We start from the raw sequence: 22,500 nt of genomic DNA, 5'->3' as shown, positions 1-22,500 counted from the left end.
ACATGTACATTTTAATTGAAAAGACATATGTCTTTAAAAAAAAAAGAAGAAGACATAAGAGAAAAAACACGTGACTAAAACTCATATTATTTAGTATAGACCACACACAAAATCTGAAAGAATAGCTAGGATTATAAGACAGAAAAAAACAACTTATCCATAAGATTTTTAGCAAGAGGGATAAAAGATGGAAAATGTCAATAATATGAACAAGTTGTTGTTAAAAGAATAGAAAACAAAACAAAACAAAGCCTAGGCCTTAACTTTGAAAATCCAGGGTAAGTAAAGGGGATGAAGCTGTACTAAAGAAAGTTACAGTGATCACTTAACATACAAAGAGAGACTGTGAGAGGAGATGAACTCAAATGACCCTAGATGTGAGGAGGAAGAGCAAAGTATGGAGGCAGAGCCTAATACAGGCAGGTTTCTACAGTGGCTTCCAGAACCATCATTTCAAGACCCTAATAATACTTTCTATTTTATTTTAAAAAGTGTGACTGAGATATAAATTACATACCACGTAATTTACTCATTTAAAGTATACATTTCAATGGTTCTTAAAGTCCAACCCCTACCACAGTCAATATTAGGTTATTTTCATCACCTCAGGAAGGAGCCCTAGAACCCTTAGCTATCACACCTGTGAGAAATAGAAAGTTCAGTGGTCCATTTTCAGAATATAGTATTTAACCTTAATCGGGATGTAATATCCAATTGTAGCCATTTTAACTATAGCCCTTCCCTTTGCCCACCCCAATTTTAAAATTGGCTAATGATGTAGATTATAACCCTTAGCTCCTCTATCAGGCAAGGGGGAGTGCTGGGTTAGGGATACAAGCAGGCACACCACCCATCTAGGGGTGCTTGCTAGCCAGGTTCCTTAGTGTGCCTTTCTGGCAGAAGTGAAGTTTGCCTTGTCCACCCACTTTCGAGACGTGTTTGATTTCTTGTAGTACCTCAGTGTTTCTAACACACCCCTGGCCAATCACTAATCTATTTTCTATCCCTATGTATTTGTCTGTTCTGAATATTCCATATAAATGTGCCTCATAATTTGGCCTTTTGCAGCTGGTTTCTTTCACTTAGCATAGTGTTTTTAATGTGGTAACATCTATCTTACAACATATATCAATACTTCATTCCTTTTACTGCCAAATGATATTCTATCACATATAGTTTATATACCACATTTAGTTTACCAGTTTTGTGTGTGTACGTGATACTAAGGATCAAACTTATAGCCTCCTCATGTATGCTAGACAAGTGCTCTAACAATGAGATACATCCCCATCCCTTTTTAAATTTTGAGACAGAGTCTCGCTAAGTTGGCCCAGGCTGGCCTCAAACATGGAATCCTTCTACCTGAGCCTTCCAAGTAATCGGGATTTACAGGCATGTGCCACTATACCCAGCTTTGTTGAATTATGTGTTCTATTTTTATTTTTGTTTATTTATTTATTTATTTTGTATTGCTAAAGATCAAACCCAGAACCTTCCACGTGGCTAGAAAGTACTCCCCAATTCTTACCTATTCCTTAGTTGATGAATCTTAGGGTTGTTTTCAGCTTTTGACTATTATAAATAGTGATATTATGAACATTCACATATAAGTTTTTGCTTAAATACTTGTTTTCAATCCTTTGGGGTTCATATGTAGGAGTGGAATTGCTGGGTGATTACATACATTTCTTTACATTAAATGAACAGAGTCCCTAAGCAAAGTCGGTCTACCAGCACAGAAAGAATCTCTGCTGAGTGCCTAAGAATTCAGTGAACCTGTATCCATATGGTGATGGGAGGACCTCAACCAATGGGAGGCCGCCACAGACTAGCGTGCTAAAGCACAACGAACATAAGCAAGAAAAGGAACAAGAAAGATCATGCCACAGTATATTATAAGCACCAACACAGAAGACAGACGGATTTATTCTGAACCAAATAAACTTCAGTGAGCAAGTAGCTGACACTACTAACAACAACAAAATAAACATTATAATCTGGGTTACAAAAAAAGTGACACACATTCATATTATTTTTAGAGCAAAATGATTCACTATGTACTTATTTATTTGTGCTTTGCCTTATTAAAGAACAGCCAAGAAAGATAAATATATAAAAAGAAAGTCAGAGGAAAGACAAGAGAGCACAGGCAAATCAATTTTTTTAAAAAACTAAAATTTATATCCTCAGGGCAATACAAGAAAACTAAAATATAATACTATGAAAAAGAATAATAAAAATAAGAATTCTTAATTATATATAACAAGATAATAAAAATAAAAATTCAATAGAAAGGCTGGGAATTTAAAGTCATAAAAATCTCATAGAAGAAAAGTTTAAAAACAGGAGGAAAAAAAGATATGAAAAATCAACGATGACTTCAAGAAGCCCCACATCCTCTGGATATGGCAACCAGAAAGAGAAAAAAGAAACAGTGGGAAGGAAAGCATCAAGGAAATAATGAATAGTCTAGAGTTCAGCCCAAGAGGTAAAGAAAAGTGCACATGGGTCAGATCATGATGCGATTTCAGAACACAACTGAAAACAACTCTTGAGAACATCAGTTAAAACATACAAAACTAAACAGTAAAAATTGGTTACATACAAAAGAAGAGGAATTATAATAAATATGTCTTCTCAAAAGAAATAGCCTGAGCATCATCAGCAAAAATAACAGGGAATCTCAAAAGAAATAGCCTGAGCATCATCAGCAAAAATTACAGAGAAAGGAATTCCAAAAAGTATATCCCCCAACAAGATGCCAAAAAAAAAAAGGCAAAAATCATCAGAATCAACTGTCAGAATCCTGGAAATTAACCAAAGGCTTTCAGCAATCTGAGGGAGCATTTATTAAAAAAACAAACAAACAAACAAAACAACCAAATCTCTATAAGAACAGTGAGTTTTGAGGTGTTTTAAGGTGTCCTATTCTTATCCTATCCCCCTCCCCCCAAAACATGGCATTAGTGTGAAACCAGCAGCCTGGCAGTCCTGGGAACACTTTATTTGGTCAAACCTCTGAGCTCCCAGTTCAAATGTCTTGCACACATCTTCATCCATGAAAATATTTGTCAAAAATAATTATAAGCAATAAGATTAATGTTCCTTAGGCAGGGGACAAGCCAGGGACAACAATAAGGCAAACAAAAATTCTTCATAGTAAAAAAAAGGCAATGGGAAGGCCATGGGGCTTTAAAAAGCTCAGTGACAGCCTGGGAATCTAGCAAGCCACATTCATGCCCAGGGCCACACATAAGCTCAGGAAACACCTTAGAAGGCCCTAAGTTCTTGATCCTAACTGACCTTGAGGCTCAGTGCAAACAGGATCTAAATGTGAAGGAAGAGTTGTCAACTGCCTGGCTAAGTGTTGAAGATATGTTCCTATATCGCACATAGTACCTTGACAGAGACTGGGAGTTACTGGTTCTAGTCATTTAAGGAAATCTCAGCCCAGTCATTAGCTGACCACTAAGCTAAATGAGCAGACCACTAAGCTAAACTTCAGCAGCCACATGAAAAAAAAAAATATGGACTTTACAGGATTAGTTAAAATTTTAAGATATGGAAAGGAACAATTAAGTATGGCCCCAAAACCAGACGGTGAAGGGAATTAATCAATTGATACCTGTATCTGAGGAAACTCAGTAAACAAAGGCTTTAAAGCAGTTATTTTATTTATTTATTTTTGTGGTGCTGATGATTGAATCCAGGGCCTTGCACATGCTAAGCAAGTGCTCTACAGCTCAGACACATGTGGGAAGCCATTCTCGCATGTGATTGGGCACCTCCCTGACTGGGTGTGAGGCGTTCCCGCCAAGCTGTGTCAGAACTAATCCCACCCTTTTTAGGTGCGAAAGCCCGTCCGTGTGGGGGTGTGACTGACTATTGACCCTGAGACCAATCACTGACCCTGACCTTGGAATGCTGTCCCCCTCAATCTTCATTGGATGGAATTTTCCCCTGATTTTCTTGTTCCCCAATAAAAGGCCACTCTCTGGCGTGCCCTACCTCTCTCTCTCCTGCTAGTCTCTTGTGTAAACCTCGCTACCCCACCGGTGGCTTGAGGCAGGAGCCAGAGGGGGAGCCGTTTCAGACCTGGTCAAAGAAAAAGGTAAATTGAGTTTACATGTGTTTATTTTGATCTCACTAGTTAACGTCTATGCTTAGAACCTCTAGTATGAAGCTAGTGTGCTGGTCGCGTGGCTGAGCCATATCCCCAGCCCTAAAGCAGTTATTTTAAACATATTCCAAGAATTAAAGTAACACAAGGATATCATCTTGCCATACAGTAAAAAATAAAATAACAATAAAAGATACATATCCCAGATCCCAAGTGGATGCTCAAGACTACAGATAGCACCTAATCCAATATGTATTATGGCTATTCCTATATGTCCAGAAGCATTGCCACACAGTATCACAGTTTCTCTATCCTTCTGTGTTTTATGCTCCACCAACTCCTTTGCATCACTACTCTCCAATTTGGGGTCATTATTAGATAAAATAAGCACCAACATACTGCAATAGTCAATCTTACAAACAAGACAGATACTATATGAGTACAGGTAGACAGCAAATATTGGATGGGTATGCTGGATGAAAGGATATTTCAAATCCTGGGAGTGATGATGTAATGGTTCAAAATGGGGCAGGAAGATGTGAGATTTCATCATAATACTCAGAATGACATGTAATTTAAAACTTAAGAATTGTTTATTCCTGAAATTTCCATTTAATACTTTCAGGCCACAGTTGACCATGGGTAACTAAAATTATGGAAAGTAAAAATGCTATACTACTGTATAGCAATAAAAAAGATAAAAATAATATAAGAGAACCAAATCGAAACTTGGAAGTTTAAAAGTATAACAAATGAAAAATTCACTAGAGGAATTCAATAGCAGATTTGAACACACAGGTGAAAGAATCAGGACAATGAAGACAAATTGACTGAAATCATCCAGTCTGAGAAAAAACTCATTATACAAATGGGATCCTAAACAAGATTAATAGAGCTGATTTCTCACATTAAAAACATAGGACCAGAAGGCAGTGGGATGACATATTTAACATGCTAAGTGAGAAAAGACTACAAACCAAGGATTTTATAGCCAGCAAAACTATTCATCAAAAATGCGGAAGAAATGAAGACATTCACAGAGAAGCAAAAACTGAGTTCATCAATATCAAGAAATACTAAGCTAGATGTAGTGGCACACACCTCTAACCCCAGCCACTTGAGAGGCTGAGGCAGGAGGATCACAAGTTCAAAACCAGCTTGAGCAACTTACTGAGACTCTGTTTCAACATAAAATTTTTAAAAAGGTTGGGGATTTAGCTCAATGGTAGAACACCCCTTACATGCACCAAGTCCTGGTTTCTATCCCCAGTACCACTCAAAAAAAAAGAAAAGAAAGGGAGGGAGGGAGGGAGGGAGGAAGAAGGAAGGAAGAAAGGAAGGAAGGAAGAAAAGAAGGGAGGAAGAAAAAAAGAGAAAAAAGAAATATTAAAGAGAATACTTTGGACTAAAACAAGGACACTAGACAAAAAATTTAAGCCACATTAAGAAATTAAAAAGCACCAATAAAGGCAATTATGTAAATAAATATAAAAGACAGTGTAAATATTCTTTGTTTGTAATCTTTTTTTTCCTTTTATCTGATTTATAAGTCAACTGCACAGAACAGTGATTACAAATCTGTGTAAAAGATCACATAGTGTACAAAAACATGACTATAGCAGCCAAAGGACAGAAAGAAAAGGTTTACATAGAAGCAAAGTATGGATATTCTATTAAAATTGAATTGGTATAATCTGAATTAGATTGTTATAAATTAAGTAGTTAGCTGTAATCTCCAGGATAACTGCTAACAAGTTAACTCAAAGAAACAAGGCTGAGGGTACAGTAGGGGTAGAAAGCTTGCAATGCATGTGTGAGGCCCTCAGTTTGATCCCTAGTACCACCAAAAAAAGAAAAGAAACAAATAAGAAAAACAAGGAGGGAATTCAAATGGTACACTACAAAATAACATTTTAACCAAAAAAGGCAGCAGTGATGGAAATATAAAGGATCAAAAAGATAGAAGGCATAAAAAACAACAAAATGGCAAACATAAATTTTAAGTTAACAGTAATTACATTAAATATAACTGGCCTGAAAATTCCAATCAAAAGCAGACACTAACAGAATGGATTTTTTTTTTTAAATCTATATGCTGTCTACAAGAAACACACTTTAAGTCAAAGATTAAAAGAAGTTTAAAATAAAGTCTGTAAAGATATACCATGAAACAGAATAAAGATAGCTGGGACAGTTATGATAATGTCAGACAAAATATACTTTAAGATAAAAATTGATAAGAGACAGGGCCATTTTAATAATAAAAGGTCAATACACCAAAAAGATAAAACAATTAGAAATATATGCATTGAATATGAGACAAAAATTGACAAAACTGAAGAAAAAACAGACAATTCAACAATATTATATTTGAGATGTCAATACCACACTTTCAACAATGAATTGAACTAGACTGAAGATCTACAAGAAAATGGAGGACCTGAACAACACTATAAACCAATTAGGTTTAACAGAACACAGATTTTTCTCAAGTACACAAGGAACAGTCTCCAAGACAGACTTTTATATTGGGCCATTTGACAAAATCTTGATCAATGTAAAAGTAATGAAATCATACAAAGTAATAAAATTAGAAATCAATAACAGAAGAAAACGGTGAAAATTCTCAAATAAGTGGTAAACAACAAACTCCTGAATAACCAGTGGGTCAAAGAAGAATCCACAAGGGAAATTAGAAAATGCTCTAAAATAACTGAAAATGAAAACAATATGTAGAAAAACTTATACGGCTCAGTGGTAGAGTAAGGGCTTAGCATAAGCAAGGTTCTGGGTTTAATTTCTGTACCAAATACAAAGCAAAACAAATTTATGACAGAGAAAGCAGTGTTGAGAGAAAAATTTATAACTGTAAAATGTTTAAAAGGAATAGACTAGACTTCCACCTTAAGAAATTAGAAAAATGAGAACAAACTATTACCAAAGCAAGGAGAAGGAAGAAAACAACAAAGGTGAAGTGGAAATTAATGCAACACAGAAAAATAATGGAGAAAAATTAATGAAACTAAAAACTGGTCTTCAAAATTATTAACAAAATTGACAAATCTTTAGCTATATGGACCAAGAAAAAAAGATTTGAATTAATAAAATCAGAAATGAAAGATGAAGCTGGGTGTGGTGGTGCAGGCCTGTAATCACAGCAATTTGAGAGGCTGAGGCAAGAGGATCATGAGTTCAAAGCCAGCCTCAGCAACTTATCAAGGCACTTAGCAACTCAGCAAGACCCCTTCTCTAAATAAAATACACAAAAGATCTTTATACAAATGGATCTATATAAAATATTATTTTTTGGTCTGACTTTTGCCATTCAACATTAAATTTCAGAATGCTAAAAAAAAAAAAAAAATACACAAAAGGGCTGAGGGTGTGGCTCAGTGGTTAAGTGCCCCTGGGTGCAATCTCTGGTACAAAAAAGAAATGAAAGATGACTTCAATAATGTATCTTTTTTAAAAAGTTAGAAGAAAGGATTTTTGAATGTTTTCATCATAAAGAAATGATGTTTTAAGTGTGTTTAAGTAGGTAGATAGGTTTAACCTGACTTCAATCAGGACACCACTACTTACCTTACAAAACAAAAAACTATTAGGAATACTATGAACAAGTGTATGCAAAAATTAGATAATGAAATGGACAGATTTCTAGAAAGACACAAATTGTAATAAATGGCATAGGAAGACAGAAAAATCTGAATATAGTAGATAACAAATCTATTATTTATATCTACAAGTATCTATAAGTCTGAATATATAACAAATAAAGAAATTCAACTAGTAATCAATAATCTTCTCACAATGACATTCTCAGGCCCAGAAGGATTCACCATGGAATATATCAAATATTGAAAGAGATAACAGTGATTCTTTATAAACCCTTCCAAAATATAGAAGAGGAGGGGACACTTTTTAACTCAGTCTATAAGGCCAATATTACCCTGACACCAAAACCAAATGAATCACAAGAAACAAAAACTACAAACGTACCTTATTAAAATGAATGTAAAAATCCCCCCAAAAGACAACATAAATCATCAAAGGGATACATATCTCTAACATGCAATGTTGGCTCAGCATACAAAGATTAACCAAATATATCAATTAACAAAATAAAAAAAAAAGCCACATGATCATCTCAATCTTTACAAAAAGGGTAACTGACAAAATCCAACATCCTTTCATAATAAAAACACTCAATAAACTTAAAGGCAAATTTCCTCCATGATAAAGGGTAACTATGAAGAACTCACAGCTAACATCATACTAAATGGTCAAAGATTCAAAGCTCTCCCCCAAAATTAGGAAAAACACAAAAATATCTCTTGTCACCAATTCTGTTCAACATTGGGATGGGGTTCCAGCTACACCAATTAGGCAACAAAAGAAAATCCTGATAGGAAAGAAATGAAGTAAAATTATCTCTATTTAAAGATGACATGTATATAGAAAATCCTAAGTATTCCACAAAAAATATTAGAGCTAATTCAAACAAGTTCAGCAAGGATGCAGGATACAAGATCGGTATGCAAAAATCAGTTATATTCCCATACACTAGCAATGAACAATCCAAAAATAGAACTGAGAAACCAATTTACAACAGCATCAAAAACAGCAAAATACTTAGGAAAACACATGGCAAACAAGTACAAGACTGTACACTAAAAACTTCAAAACATTACTAAAAAAATTAGAATAATTGGAATTTCTCAAAACTAAAAACTTCATATTTCTAAAACACTATCAAGAAAGTGAAGAAAGGCTGGGGATATAGCTCAGTTGGTAGAGTGCTTGCCTTGCATGCACAAGGCTCTGGGTTCAATCCCTAGCACCACAAAAAAAAAAAAAAAAGAAGAAGAAGAAAATGAAGGAGAGCTGGGGTATATAGCTCAGTGATAAACAGCTTGCCTAGCATGTACTAGGGCCCTAGGTTCAATCCCTAGGACTGCCCCCCACAAAAAAGTAAAAAGATCTCACTGAAATTGCAAACTTCATTAGGTAATAGCATCATATATACATACATATATACATATATATAATATTTTTACACATATATAGTATGTATATAGAAAGAACTCTTACATCTCTGTAATAAAAACCCCAATCCCAATAGTTAACATAATAAGAGGGCAAAGGATCTTAATTAATTAACATTTTCTCAAAGATATACAAATGTCAAATTAGCAAATGACAATATTCTCAACATCATTGGTCATTAGGGTAATGCAAATCAAAACCACAATGACATACCACTTCAAGCCCACAAAAACAACTATAATCAAAAAGACAGACAAAAATAAGTATTGGTAAGAGTGTGGAAAAAGTGTAAACTTCAAACATTTCTGATGGGAATATAAAGATACAGTGACTTTGAGAAGTTCCTCAAAAGTTAAACCTAAACCTAAGAGTTACTATGTGATTCGGCAGTGCAACTCCTAGGAATATACCAAAGCCTGATAGGGAACAGACAGACATTAGTGGTGGGAACATGAGGTTAAGGGAATAATTCTTTAAAGTAGGCCCATCATGCTGACCCCCACATGTTTTCACTTTTGAAAAGCAGCCCTACCTAGCTTAAGGCAACAGGATGTTACATTCCTAAGGAGCTTAATTAACATTTTCTGTTATTTACAGAAGAAATGCAAGCCTGAAATAATGCCTGAAGGAGGGGACTTCTGTGACCTTTACACAGACCAAATCCCAGAGAGATAAGGGTAATTCTCCTTACCATAAAATCTGTAAAAACAGGTTTCAATTAGAACCAGTCAGCATGAGCCAAAGTGACTCAGAGGTGTCATACCAGTGGGGACTTCAAAGTCTAATGTCATCCTGCTGTCAGTCAAAAGTCAAGAGGCAGACTTGGGAAGGACTCTGTGGAAACTTCCCTAAGGACCCCCAATAAAACTTGAAGGCAGGAGAGGCACACTGTCCCCCTCCTCTCTGAGAGATCCACTCTCTCCCTAGACAGTGTTCCCATTTCCCCTTTCCCATTTCTTTGAATAAACTCATGCCTATTACTCTAAGTAACATGTCTGAAATCTTTCCAGCATGCTTGCAAGAATCAGGGTTTGAAGAGGAGCCTTCATGCTGCTCAGTTTCCCAAAAGATCTCAGACCTGAAACACACATTCACACAAAAACTTAACATATTATAGTAGTATTATTTCATCATAACCAAAATACTGAAAAAAAAAACAAATGCCCATCATATAATGAATGGATAGTCAAAATGTGTCATACCCCTCTAACTGAACATTATTCATCCATAAAAAAGAATGAACTACTGATACATGCTGTAACATTATATTGAGTGAAAGAAGTCAGTCTCAAAAGACTACATACAGCATTTATATGAAATGTCCAGAGCAGGGATATCCATAGAGAGAAAGGAGATAGTGGTTGCCAAGGGCTGGGGAGAAGAGGAAATGGAGAGTGACTATTAATGGGAGGGAACTAGGATTTTTCTTGGGAGTGATGAAAAATGTTCTGAAATTAGTAGTGATGATTGTACAACCTTGTGAATACACTTAAAAAAAAAAAGAAGTCAATGAATTATATGCACCTTCAAAATTCTTCATGATTATTTTCAACCTTTCCATGTATGAACTTAATACTTAAATACATGCAGGCAGAGCAGCACCTGTGGCTGGGAGTGAGGGGACAAGTATTCCATTAATGTCTTGATGTTCTAACTCCTAGGCTACTATAACAGAAAGCTAATATTTGCATTTAAGATGTGGAAAATTTCAGAAATAGTATTATCAGAATACTCCTCAGAAATACAGCAATAACTACCAGAAGAAATAACTCAAAGACTATCTGAATTATGAGGCCAACAAATGGCCAGGAACTAACCTGTCAGATTTTTATATTCTCCACATTTTATGTAATTATTTTAAAAACAGAAACACTATCATGCTCTTAAGAAACTGGGTTATCGGAACACTGTAGTGGAAAGGTCTGACACTGAGATCAGAGGACTGAATTTCATATCCCATGGCATTGGTTTCCTGTGTGATCCTAAGCTAATCACTTTTACCTTCCTCATCTTTAAAACTGAAGGTAAAATTACCTGTGTCCTAAATAAGGAGCTGTTACAAGAACCAGATAAAACAAAGCAAAAGGAGACTGAAAAGTATTGTTTAAAAATGAAAAAAAATTTACTCTTTCCATTAAAATATAAATAACCAAGTGTTTTTGATTTTAGTTATCAAAATAGATACTTATAATTACTACTGTCTGTCTCTAGGATTTACTTCAATTTGAACTACTTGGATTAGGGACCACACCAGAAACAAACTTGAAATAATTCTATAATCTGCCACATAAATGAAGCACTCTACTAATTATGTGTTAGAGACTAGATTTCTTTCCCCTGAGAGTAAATTAGGTCTGCTAGAAGCTATGTATATGACTATCCTTTCATTCCTGTACATCAATTTGAAAAAAGTTACCTTTACAGTCAAATCCTCATTACCCAATGTAACATGAACTTGAACAGGGGGGTAAACACCTTTGTCAGCATGGTGTTCCATAGTTGCTCTCATTGCATTCTGAAATACATCAAGGTTATGTTAAGAATAAAACTTTTTTTAAAAAGAGAAACTATAATTTTTAAGTACATGTGCACTATTTGAATTTAATTCAAAGAATTATAATTCTTATAACAATAAAGATAACTTTAAAAATTTTTTGAGTCAATTTTGGGAGAAAGTTGAGGACTACTTTCATTTAAAGATTCCAACTAAATTCTACACATTTTCCAAAAGTTGATTTCTAAACACTTTAAACTAGTTAACATTAAAGTAAGATTTCATCCAAACACTTTCAGAATTTTAGTAAATACTAAGCAAAACTTAGTTTTGAAAACTCAGTTTCAGCTTTACTTTTAAGAACTAGTTTAATTCTTATAAATTTCTTTAAAAGAAAATAAAATTTTTTCATATAGTAGAAACGCCAATAGTCTTATAAAAGCTTCCTTTATTGCAAGTTTGAAACTAAAGATATTTATATTGTAAAACTGTTTGACCAATTTCTAAAGAACATGAGGTACTCAACACCAATACACTGTGAGCATTAAACACAAGTAACATGACACGTAGCACTGGAGTAGAAACTGATAAAGACTAGCTATAACTGCTATGGGTGTAGCTCAGGGATAGAGCACTTGCCTAGCACCTGTGAGGCCTTGAGTCCAAAGCCCAGTACTAGGGGTTGGGGAAGATACAACTAAAAAAAGCTAAAGTCAGGACTCAATTTGGAAGAACATGTTGGCACTGGCACACCATTCAGGACTGAGTAGCCTGAGAAAGAGACTATGTTATCCTTATCCAAGGCAGCTCAAGAGGAGGTTCCAACAGAAAGCTATTGTCATCGCTGGTATAATATAAAATACAGAATATGAAATGCTTCTCATATTAAGCATCATTGGTCTTCATGTGACTGAAATTTCAAGGAAAAGAACATTTTAACACTTTAAGTGCCAATCACACTTAACCACTTTGTTACATTCTGAAAGGTATTAAATGCGTTCTTACAGTCTCAGAACAGCAAAGCATTCTTGAACACTTGCTTTTCTGAGATATTCAGTCAAATTCTGTATTTCAGTATATTTTTCTTTTACATAATCAGACATAAAGCCACCTCTTTTCTATTCTGGTTGCTGATAGCTGAAGACACGGTAACTAAAGTAAGACAAATACAGGCTTCTGACTTAGGGCAGCTGTCTTCAGCCACAGGAACCAGTGCCACTCATCACCAACTTTCATATCAATCAATAAGTGTCATTGGAGGAGAAAAAGAAACACCCTCAACATTACCAGTATAATTTTATTTAGTTTTCAAATTTTGTTATAAGGAGCAAACATAATATAGAAGCCTTGTGAGTCAATATGACTTAAAAGGCAAGCATACCAATGGGGCTCAAGGGTAGAAAAAAGATCACTCTTCTAAATATTTTGGTTTACAAAAACATGAATATAACTTTGTTAAGCACCTATAATGGGCTGTCATTGCACTGGACACTTTCACATGTCCAATCTTCATAAATAATATTGATAGTATTATCATTGTTTTATAGGAGAAGAAACTAAGGAGTTGAGTGACTTGCCCAATGTCACACATACTAAGTGACAGAACTGGAATTCAAACTCAGGTCTTTCTAACTCTGAAGTCTGAGCTCACCACTACCTAAAGGTGCCTGATCTTACTTACAAATGTCTGTTCTCCAGCAATGTGGCATGAAATGGCATCTTTTAATGAAATAGAACCCAGAGGAATATTTGACTTGCAGAGCAAATTCCTATCCTCAGGAAAGGACTGATAAAGGTTATGTAATACTATTTTACAAACCTTGAAAAGTTCAAACACCATGTGATAGAGATGGGATGGTACATAAACCACTTGTATTGGTTGTCCTGGTGATTTTGCTATAGAGCAGAAGAGAAAAATATGAAAGTACAGAGAGATGTGCTTAAAGCATTTTTAAGAATAAATTGTGTAGTGATGAAAAGAAAACATTCACTATGGAGGACAGTGTTATTTGGGGGAGAACTGCCACAATACTTCTAAATACTTCTTCACTGTATTAGTGTTTGAACCCCCCACTCACTAATAGTGAAAACTGACAAAGACAAGAGTCCTGTGGTCATTTTTCACAATCTGGCATAACTATTTAACCAACCCATCCTCCCATCCTTCTCTATAACAGTAAGTCTTTTTAAAAGACCTCAACCTTAAGCAGGAATTTTTCTTTTCAAAGAGTATTAAAAGTCTACAAATTCCATAGTCTCCTTCATATAAATATATATTTTAAAACCATTTACTAAAAGTTGCATTTGGGTGGAATGCTATCTATTTTATCTCAGGCATTTATCTGTATGGAAATCCAGCTGAATAATAATAAAATAATAATCATAATCATAAAAAGTTAGCACCAATTTCTCAAAGGGTAATAATTCTGCATTTGAACATTTAATAGGAGCAAGCTGGGGGTGGGGAAGGGGAACAAGTGTACCTAGAACAGAACTTTAGAAGAGTGAAGAAATGAGACACACCATGCTTTAGAATAATTCGACCAATAAATCAATTTTAAACTCAACTAATAAATCAGACTGTCCTCTGAATAAACTCCCCCTTGGGAACATGAATGGGATATCTGGAAACTGCCCACAGCAGTTCATGTTCCCAAACTATCATTTGTGCATTGAGATTCTTAATTAGTAAATGGCACATTGTGAATCAGAAGAGTCAACATGGCTTTAGAAAACCACGAAACAACTCTATTTTCAACTGGGCAATTTCTCCCACCATGCTCCCATTGTAGGGTCCAGAATATGGCTTAGTAAAAGTCTATTTAATTTTATTTTTCCCACCATCTTCTTAAAATTGTCAGTCAAACTACCATACTTTCAGGAAAAACAGTGATACTCATTAATCTTCTAAGACATCTAAACCCTTTTTGTCCAAAAGAGTAAAAGACAACCATCAGAGAGAAAGTGATCTCAAATAGATAAGCATTTTTTGTTCCTCTCTTATATGCCTAGTCTTTTCATTTCCTCAATTAAAAAAAAAAAAAGATATACAAGTCAGGAAGTAAAAAAAAAAAAAAGGGGGGGGGTAACCTTTACATTACTGAAAGCATACATAAAAGTCAAACGTAATTTTCCTGGCATCATTTTTTTTTTCTGACTATCCAGAAAATAAAATATAAGCAATGAATCAACACTATCAATTAAAAATAAGGAAAATTGAACAGAAAAAGCCAAAACATTTTTCACAAAGAATCCAACTAAATTATATGTGTGTGTACACACTTGTATATATTTTATAGGATTGCTCTTCAGCTTTTATATCCAATGAAAAATTTAATTAAAAATTTTTTTAAATCAAAACAAACATAAATTCTTCCTACAATTCCTTCTCAGTAGTCATGACACTAATCACTGAAAAGACAACATCATGCTTACCATTTAGTTCTTCAAGTTCTAGTTCAGGAGAGTTAATATAATACAAATCACAGAGACGCCTAGCATTTTCATAGCCATCTAGTGTAAATCAAAACAAAAAAATATTAAATAAACCTCCATAAGTTTCACACATTAAGATGGCAATAATACTAACAAATGAAAATTTAAAACTCTCTATAGAAGAAAATAAACTTCAATAATCTTAGGGGGAAAAGCGTAACATGACAAAATCTAAAATCCATGAAGAAGAATGACAGATTGACTACAATAATTGAAAACATCAGGGCTAGGGTTGTAGCTCAGTGGTAGAGCACTTGCCTACCACATGTGAGGCACTGGGTTCAATCCTCAGCACCACATAAAAATAAATAAAATAAAATAAAGGTATTGTGTCCATCTACAACTAAAAAATATTTTTAAAAAATTTAAAACATTAGTATGGGAGAAGATACCATAAACACATCAAAAGAAAAAAAACAGCAGGTTAAGAAAGTATTTATAATACACATATCAAAAACTAAGACTTTGTGAGGATTTAAGAAATAGGTATTCTTATTCATTGTTTAATACCTTTTTTTCTTTTGGATGTATCAAAAATTTAAATGCATTTAAGTATTATAATTATAGGAATCCTGCCTTATAAAATACTAGCAAATATCAGCATAAGGATGTTCACTGAAATATTGTTGGTAACAAAAAAAAAGAAAAGAAAACCACCCAAGTGTGTATTAATAGAAGAATAGATTAATACATACTGATAAAGTCTACAGAATCATTCAAGAACATAGGGTGGCCAGGCACACTGGTGCAGGCCTGTAATCCCAGTGGCTAGGGAGGCTGAGATAGGAGGATTGTAAACTCAAAGGCAGCCTCAGCAACAAGAAGGCGCTAAGCAATTCAGTGAGACCCTGTCTCCAAATAAAATACAAAATAGGGCTGGTGATATGGCTTGGTGGTTGAGTGCCCTGAGTTCAATCCCTAGTACCATCCCCCGCAAAAAAACAAAAAACACAAAAATTTAGGGTGTATCCATATGTATCAACATTGTAAGGTATCTATCTGTAAGCTTGTAGAAAAATATAAGGTATAGCCTATATTCCACAAACAATAAAAATAGGCATGATCAACAATTTCATACATGTATGTCCACATGGTACAAAGAGAAAGAATATAAAAAGATGTAACCTAAAATGTTATGAATTATTGCTTCTAGAATAAAGAATTAAAAAGAGAGTAGAGATTTGAGTTTTTTAATGTGAAACAGATAGATACCTTCAACAATATCACCAAACTTTGCTTAACAAAGACACCTATCAACAAAACATTCATCCTATACATAACACACAATTAATGTTATAAAGTAATTTTCAAACTCACACATTTGCTCCTAACATTTTGTCTCATGATAAAGTAATAGGTGTTTTAGTAGCAAGAAAAACATTCAACTATTTTGACTTTTATAACCTTTCAAAAGAAGAAATGTATTTACCTTTAATAACTTCCACTACATTGCAGTTTGGATTTATACTACCAATGTGTTTTCGATGAGATGGACTTCCTTTTCCACCAAACAATAAAGCTATCAAAAAATAAAAAACAAGTAAACAAATCTATCTAATGCCCTTTTCCAGGTTTGATAACTATTTCTTCAAATGGTACTAAACAGAATAGCTATTTTCTTTAAGCATAAAACTGGCATTTTATATTCAATAAAAATACTCTTTTTTAGTCTACTTACTTTTCTTAATAAGCAAAAAAGTACAACTAAATGCTCTCACTAAAGGGCAGTTTTCTAAATGAATTTAAAATACTCAAACACACTTTATTCAGCAGCTTCTCTCAACTTCAGGACACTTACAGTGCTGATTTAGTAACATTCTGATTGAAATTCGACTCATGTAGAATCGATCCAAAAAGTACTGCACATTCTGGCTGGTGACAGGATCCACCCCGAAGCTCTCCTTGTATTCAATCACACCCTGGGCCATTGTGGGAATAACGTCGTTGTGTCGGTTTCTGATCCGTATCACAGTATCTGTGAAGCTAAAAACCCCAGTCTGTTAAAACAGCCAAATATATTGACAAGTGAGTTAACACTAAAAAATAAGCTTGCCAGATGTGCATGTACAACCAGAGAAATGAAAAGTTGTGCTCTATTTGTATAAAAGCAAAACAAACAAAATTAATTTAAAAAAAATAAAAGAAAGGAAGGAAAAAAAAAAAAAGCTTGTCAGGTGTGGTGGGGCACATCTGTAATCCCAGCAACTCAGGAGGCTGAGGCAGGAGGATTGCAAGTTCAAAGCCAGCTTCAGAAATTTAGCAAGGCCCTAAGTAACTTAGTGAGACCCTGTCTCAAAATAAAATACCAAAGGAGCAGGGGATGTGGTTCAATGGTTAAGTGCCCCTGGTATCAAAAAAACAAACATAACATCAAAGCTTAACCAACTATAATAGACAAGAAATCCCTGGTCCAGTCAAAAGAGCTTCAATGCCTGTTTTCCTACACCTACTTAAACAAATTTCAGATCATAAAATATACTGAATCCATAAAGGTATGAGGACCTCTGAAATGAAATTGTAAAAATTTAATTCTTAGACTCCTAAGAGGAAGGCTGCCACACAACACAATTATAATTATTAACAGTTTTCTTTAGTTATTATCAACTAAAATCATCTAAGCACTCTATAAGGATGGTATTCCAAGGACATTCTGCATAAGGGGAGGCAGAGCACTTGCTTCTAGGGAGTACATGCTCTGTACAAAATCAAGATGAATGAACCAATGAAGGCTGTTGGGATTGGAACTATTCCCTAGAGTTCTAAGGGAGAAAGAACCACTTAAAATAGAATAGTAAACAAAACAAAACAAACCCTCTAATTTCATTCATCCTATGAGTCCATAAATAGAAGAGGAAAAGTAGACCACTGTACTAAAGGAAAAATCAACTCATACCACCTTTCCATTTCTATCACTTAGGAGACACTGCATGATTAATTTCAGGAACCAAATAAAAGAGGAAAGCAGTCTTTATTATGAAATAACAAAATCAATCTCCTAACATACCCATCAGAATTTACACTTCCAAATGAGTGCTTTCCCATTCAGAGTCATCGCCTTGAGTACTATTGACTTATTCCAATGATGTTCTTACTGCTCAAAACACTTCTGGAATTCCTTATTTGTAATCAGCTTTAAAATCAAACTACAAACAAAGTACAAACAACGAGGTTCCTCAAAAACAACAAACAATTCATAATTCCAATGCCCTCTTTATTCATTTACTTCACAGTTCTCTTAAGAAAACAATATGGGATGGGTTTGTGGGTCAGCAGTAGAACACATGCCTAGCATGCATGAGGCCCAGGGTTTGACACCTCACATCACAAAACAAAAACAAAAACAAAACATATTGGGCTGAAATTGTGGCTCAGTGGTAGAGCACTTGCCTCACACGTATGAGACACTAGGTTTCATCCTCAGCATCACATAAAAATAAATAAATAAAATAAAGGTATTGTGTCCATTAAAAAAAAAAAAGTATTATTCTATATAACTGCTCACCTTATTTTCTATTCAGCTCTGAGTGATTGCTTTCAGCAGATTCTACAGCTTCTATAGAAGATTCTTACTTTTAAGTAAAATTCCCTGGGTTCAAATCTGGGTCCTACCATTTGCTAGCTATATGACCTCAAGTCACCTACCCTCTTTGTGCACAAACATATTATCTCAGCGGAGTTGTCTTAAACACTAAATGACATCACTCATGTAACTAGGCACATAGTGATTTTTTTATTTTATTTTCATACCAAAATCATGTTTAAAAAATTAAGAGTTGCTATCCAGTTTAAAGACTGTTCAAAAACTTATAGCAGATTCTGAGGACAGATAGTCTTTACATTTTGAGCAACATTCACTGGAATAAGAAGAAACCTGCTGAGGTGACTACTCTGATTTATTGATTTGTATGCTGGTTAGGAAAACAGTCACATCACTTACATTACCATAGAGATGTACAATCATGTTTTTATAGTCTTTTAGTATAACAAAAGAATTGAAATTAGATGCCAGTCTTTCACAATTGGAAGGTTTTACGTTTAAAAACTAGACTTGTAGCTTTTCTTTAAAAACAGAAAAATTCAGATGATTTGAGCAGCATTTCCAAATGGTGATGATCAGTGGTTGACTGAGGGTGACTATCCACTGGAAGGCCACACACTCTCCAAGTTTACAGTTCCAGTGGCACTGAGGCCATATCCAGATTTCTACTGATCATCACCCTTGAGCCTTTTTGTCTTTTCCTACTGTGAAGAACATGCAGAAATTCTTCTTTCTAGCCCAGCTCATTGATAGACATTACCTGCCTTACCGATACGGGCTGCTATACTATAAATACATAGATATATCATATGTTCTAAAGTAGAAGGAAGCTAAAAGTTCATCAATTTCCCTACAGTGGTCCAATAGCAGGTTTAAATGTAATACATTTATGGGTTTTTTAAAATATTTTTTTAATTGTAGATGGACACACAGTATCCTTATTTACTTTTATGTGGTGCTAAGGATCAAATCCAGTGCCTCACATATGCCAGGCAAGCACTTTACCATTGAGCGACAGCTGCAGCCCCCATTTATGTTTTTATATAATGTTTAAAGGATATAAAAATTGTGTTTGGAATAGAGTCAAACTCATATACTTACTCATAAATAGCTTTAGCATCTTCGGCACTTTTATCCTTAAACTCAAGAAGCTCCTGAAGACTCTGAATATACCTGAAATGCAAATCTGAGTTAGAGTTTTCTTTTCTTTTTTTCTTCTTTTGGTAATGGGACTTGAACTCAGGGACACTAAACACCTGAGCCACATGCCAACTCCTTTTAAAAAATATTTTATTTAAAGACAGGGTCTCACTAAGTTGCTTAGGGCCTCACTAAGTTGCTTAGGGCCTTGCTAAGTTTCTGAGGCTAGCTTTGAACTCTCAATCCTCCTGCCTCTGCCTCCTGAGCCACTGGGATTATAGGCATGTGCCACCACACCTGGCAGGGATTAAAGTTTTCTACATTCTGAAAGTTCAATATTGTGAAAATCAGCTTTAAAAAATCTACTTTAAAATTTAAATTTTAATTTTAAAATAAAAATTATAAAATTTTATAATAAAAATTATAAATAAAAAATAAAAAGGGATAGTGAAAAAGTCCAGAATTCAGATGACAACCCTAGATATATAACTCTCCACCCCACCTTACCCCCAAAAAGTAAAAGAGAACTACTGCTACCACCATAAGATTCCACTGAAAAGTAAAAAAGCATTTGGTTTAACCTTGAGTAAAATCCACGATTCCATCAAAATTACAAACACAAAATGGGAAGGTTACCAGCTTTGAACCAATTGAACGGATGGCGTCCTGAGAAGATTATCTGGAAGAAGACTTATTTCTTTCATTATATTTGCCAGTCTCACAGGTAACTCTTGCCGCAGAAACATAAATGAGGTCTTTTCACAAGCATTTACCGATCCTGAAAATAAACACAGAAGGAAAAACAGTTAAGTAAAAAGCTAAGGCACTAGAAGTCAAGAAGTAGGGAGAAATGCAGGGGAGTTACCTGGTCAGGCCAGAGTGGAAGAATCACAGAAATCAAAACCACCAATGCCTGTTCAGCAACTATTTTCAAGCAAGACCTCACCAATTGTGTAATTCATGGAAAGCCACCTGCACCTCCTCTATCTCCATTCCTATATCAGAATGCTAAGCTGGATAAAAAAAAAATGTCCTTTGGCAAGCTGCTTCACTTAAAGTTAAGCCAAAAGGTCATATTATTTCAGCAATACACATTTTTAATTAATTGAATCTTGCTGCTTTAGCAAAGGCACCTTTACTTTATCAACAGCAGAAACTATGGTATTACAGGAAAACAACCTGTGAAAATGTAATAGTGGTATACTTGCGAACAAGGTCAAATTACCCTATTCACCACACTATAGTCATTTTAAAGTAAAAGTGAGAGTGATGGTGTGTTTTGAGCCAAAACAAACAAAAAACCCTCAAAGAAACAATACAAAGAAACCACCACTACCTGCCACCATAAACCACTGTCTTAAGATAAGCTGGCAGCCATACTCTTATCTTTCAAGCCCACTAGCTATATTAGTGACCTCACAGCACTTACAACAATGAAGATAACTTTTTCTACTCAAAACTTTTGGACTTTTCAAAAGAGTCTATGTTGAGTTTTCCCTTTTCCCCTTATGGCCCCCAGATGAGAAGTCAAAGTCAAATGCCTAATTTCCATTCCTTCTGCAATCCGTTGCACATATTCCAGACGACCTGGATGAAAAGTGGTAAACTCCGTGGAGTTCCCTGCACTCCTGTACTTTACACATGCTCAAGATTCATTGGCTACTTATGCAATGAATGTGCTGTTGGTGAAAACAGTCTTAAGCCACTGGCAAGGAAAACATTCTAAAGAAATATTGGGCCAGTTATAACTTGCTTTCCCTATATTCAAGCCAATTCTATACAATCATCCTAGGATTGTACTTATCATCACTCTACATATTTCGAACGCTATTCCCGGAGGTGCCTGCACTCTGGACTCTCGCCCGAACCTGGCTCCCCCACAGGGGCCTGGTCCCGAGAGCGCACCTGCACACGTGCACAGAAAGAAGGGACGTCATTCTGCCTACCACCCTTCTGATTTGTTTTCAACAGCACAGAGTAAAAAAGCTACACGCCCCCAGGTATTTACCCCGCCTGCTAGCAGGAAGAACATGTGGGAGGAGGGGGGGCGACTGAGGAGAAGGGAGAACAGAGGTAGCAGCCCCCGGTCCCAGCTCGGCGCCCGGAGCCGCACAAAGGCCCGAGGTCCGGGCCGCGCTCACCGAAGTCCAGGAACTGCTTCATGGAAAGCGGCGACGGCGAGAAGCGCGCGTAGAAGTCCACTTGGCCCGGAACGCCGCGTTCCGACGCCGGGCCGGAGCCCGAATCCGAGGCGAGGCTGCGGCTGGCGCTGGGGCCGTAGGCGCGTAGCCCCGGGCCCGGGCCGGCCGAGGCGGCTACGCGCACTAGCCGCGCCAGCCTCATGCCGAGCCCAGCCGGAGGAGCCGGAGCCCCCGGCGCTAGCTCGCAGCTCCGCGCCGCGGCCAGGCGCTACGTGAGGGACGTGGCGGGCCGCGGGGGCGGGGAGCGGCTGTCACCGCTGGGGCCACCGCCCCCTTGCGGGAGCCCCTCCCCTAAATGGGCGGGGTCATACGGGAGGGAGGCGGTGCTAAGGAGGCTGCGAGTGGCCGGCGCCCGAACCCCAGAGCAGACTCGGGCTGGCGGGGTAGGGCGGGCGTCACCTCACGAGCTCCTGGGAAGCCAGAGAGTGGCCGTTGGCACCCTGGGTCGTCTTGCCCGACGCTCTGT

At 36.1% G+C, this 22,500-nt stretch overlaps 1 protein-coding gene across 1 annotated transcript in view; it reads right to left on the bottom strand.

The window, feature by feature from the left end:
* Pdk1 (pyruvate dehydrogenase kinase 1) overlaps nt 1–22,270 on the bottom strand; it is a 36,769-nt gene extending 14,499 nt beyond the window's left edge. The window contains exons 1-8 of the mRNA XM_005324600.5: nt 21,975–22,270; nt 20,470–20,611; nt 19,795–19,866; nt 16,954–17,138; nt 16,585–16,674; nt 15,096–15,173; nt 13,480–13,556; nt 11,583–11,681 (exon numbers count right to left, since the gene is read on the bottom strand). Coding sequence (XP_005324657.1) covers nt 11,583–11,681; nt 13,480–13,556; nt 15,096–15,173; nt 16,585–16,674; nt 16,954–17,138; nt 19,795–19,866; nt 20,470–20,611; nt 21,975–22,176 — 945 coding nt within the window. The 5' untranslated portion in view covers nt 22,177–22,270. The remainder of the gene's footprint in view (nt 1–11,582; nt 11,682–13,479; nt 13,557–15,095; nt 15,174–16,584; nt 16,675–16,953; nt 17,139–19,794; nt 19,867–20,469; nt 20,612–21,974) is intronic.
* Nucleotides 22,271–22,500: the final 230 nt, after the last annotated feature.

The sequence above is a fragment of the Ictidomys tridecemlineatus genome, chromosome 7 (genome assembly GCF_052094955.1).
Source record: "Ictidomys tridecemlineatus isolate mIctTri1 chromosome 7, mIctTri1.hap1, whole genome shotgun sequence".
NCBI lineage: Eukaryota > Metazoa > Chordata > Mammalia > Rodentia > Sciuridae > Ictidomys > Ictidomys tridecemlineatus.
The sequence above is the reverse complement of the archived record's forward strand: the minus strand, read 5'-3'. Positions and strand labels throughout refer to the sequence as shown.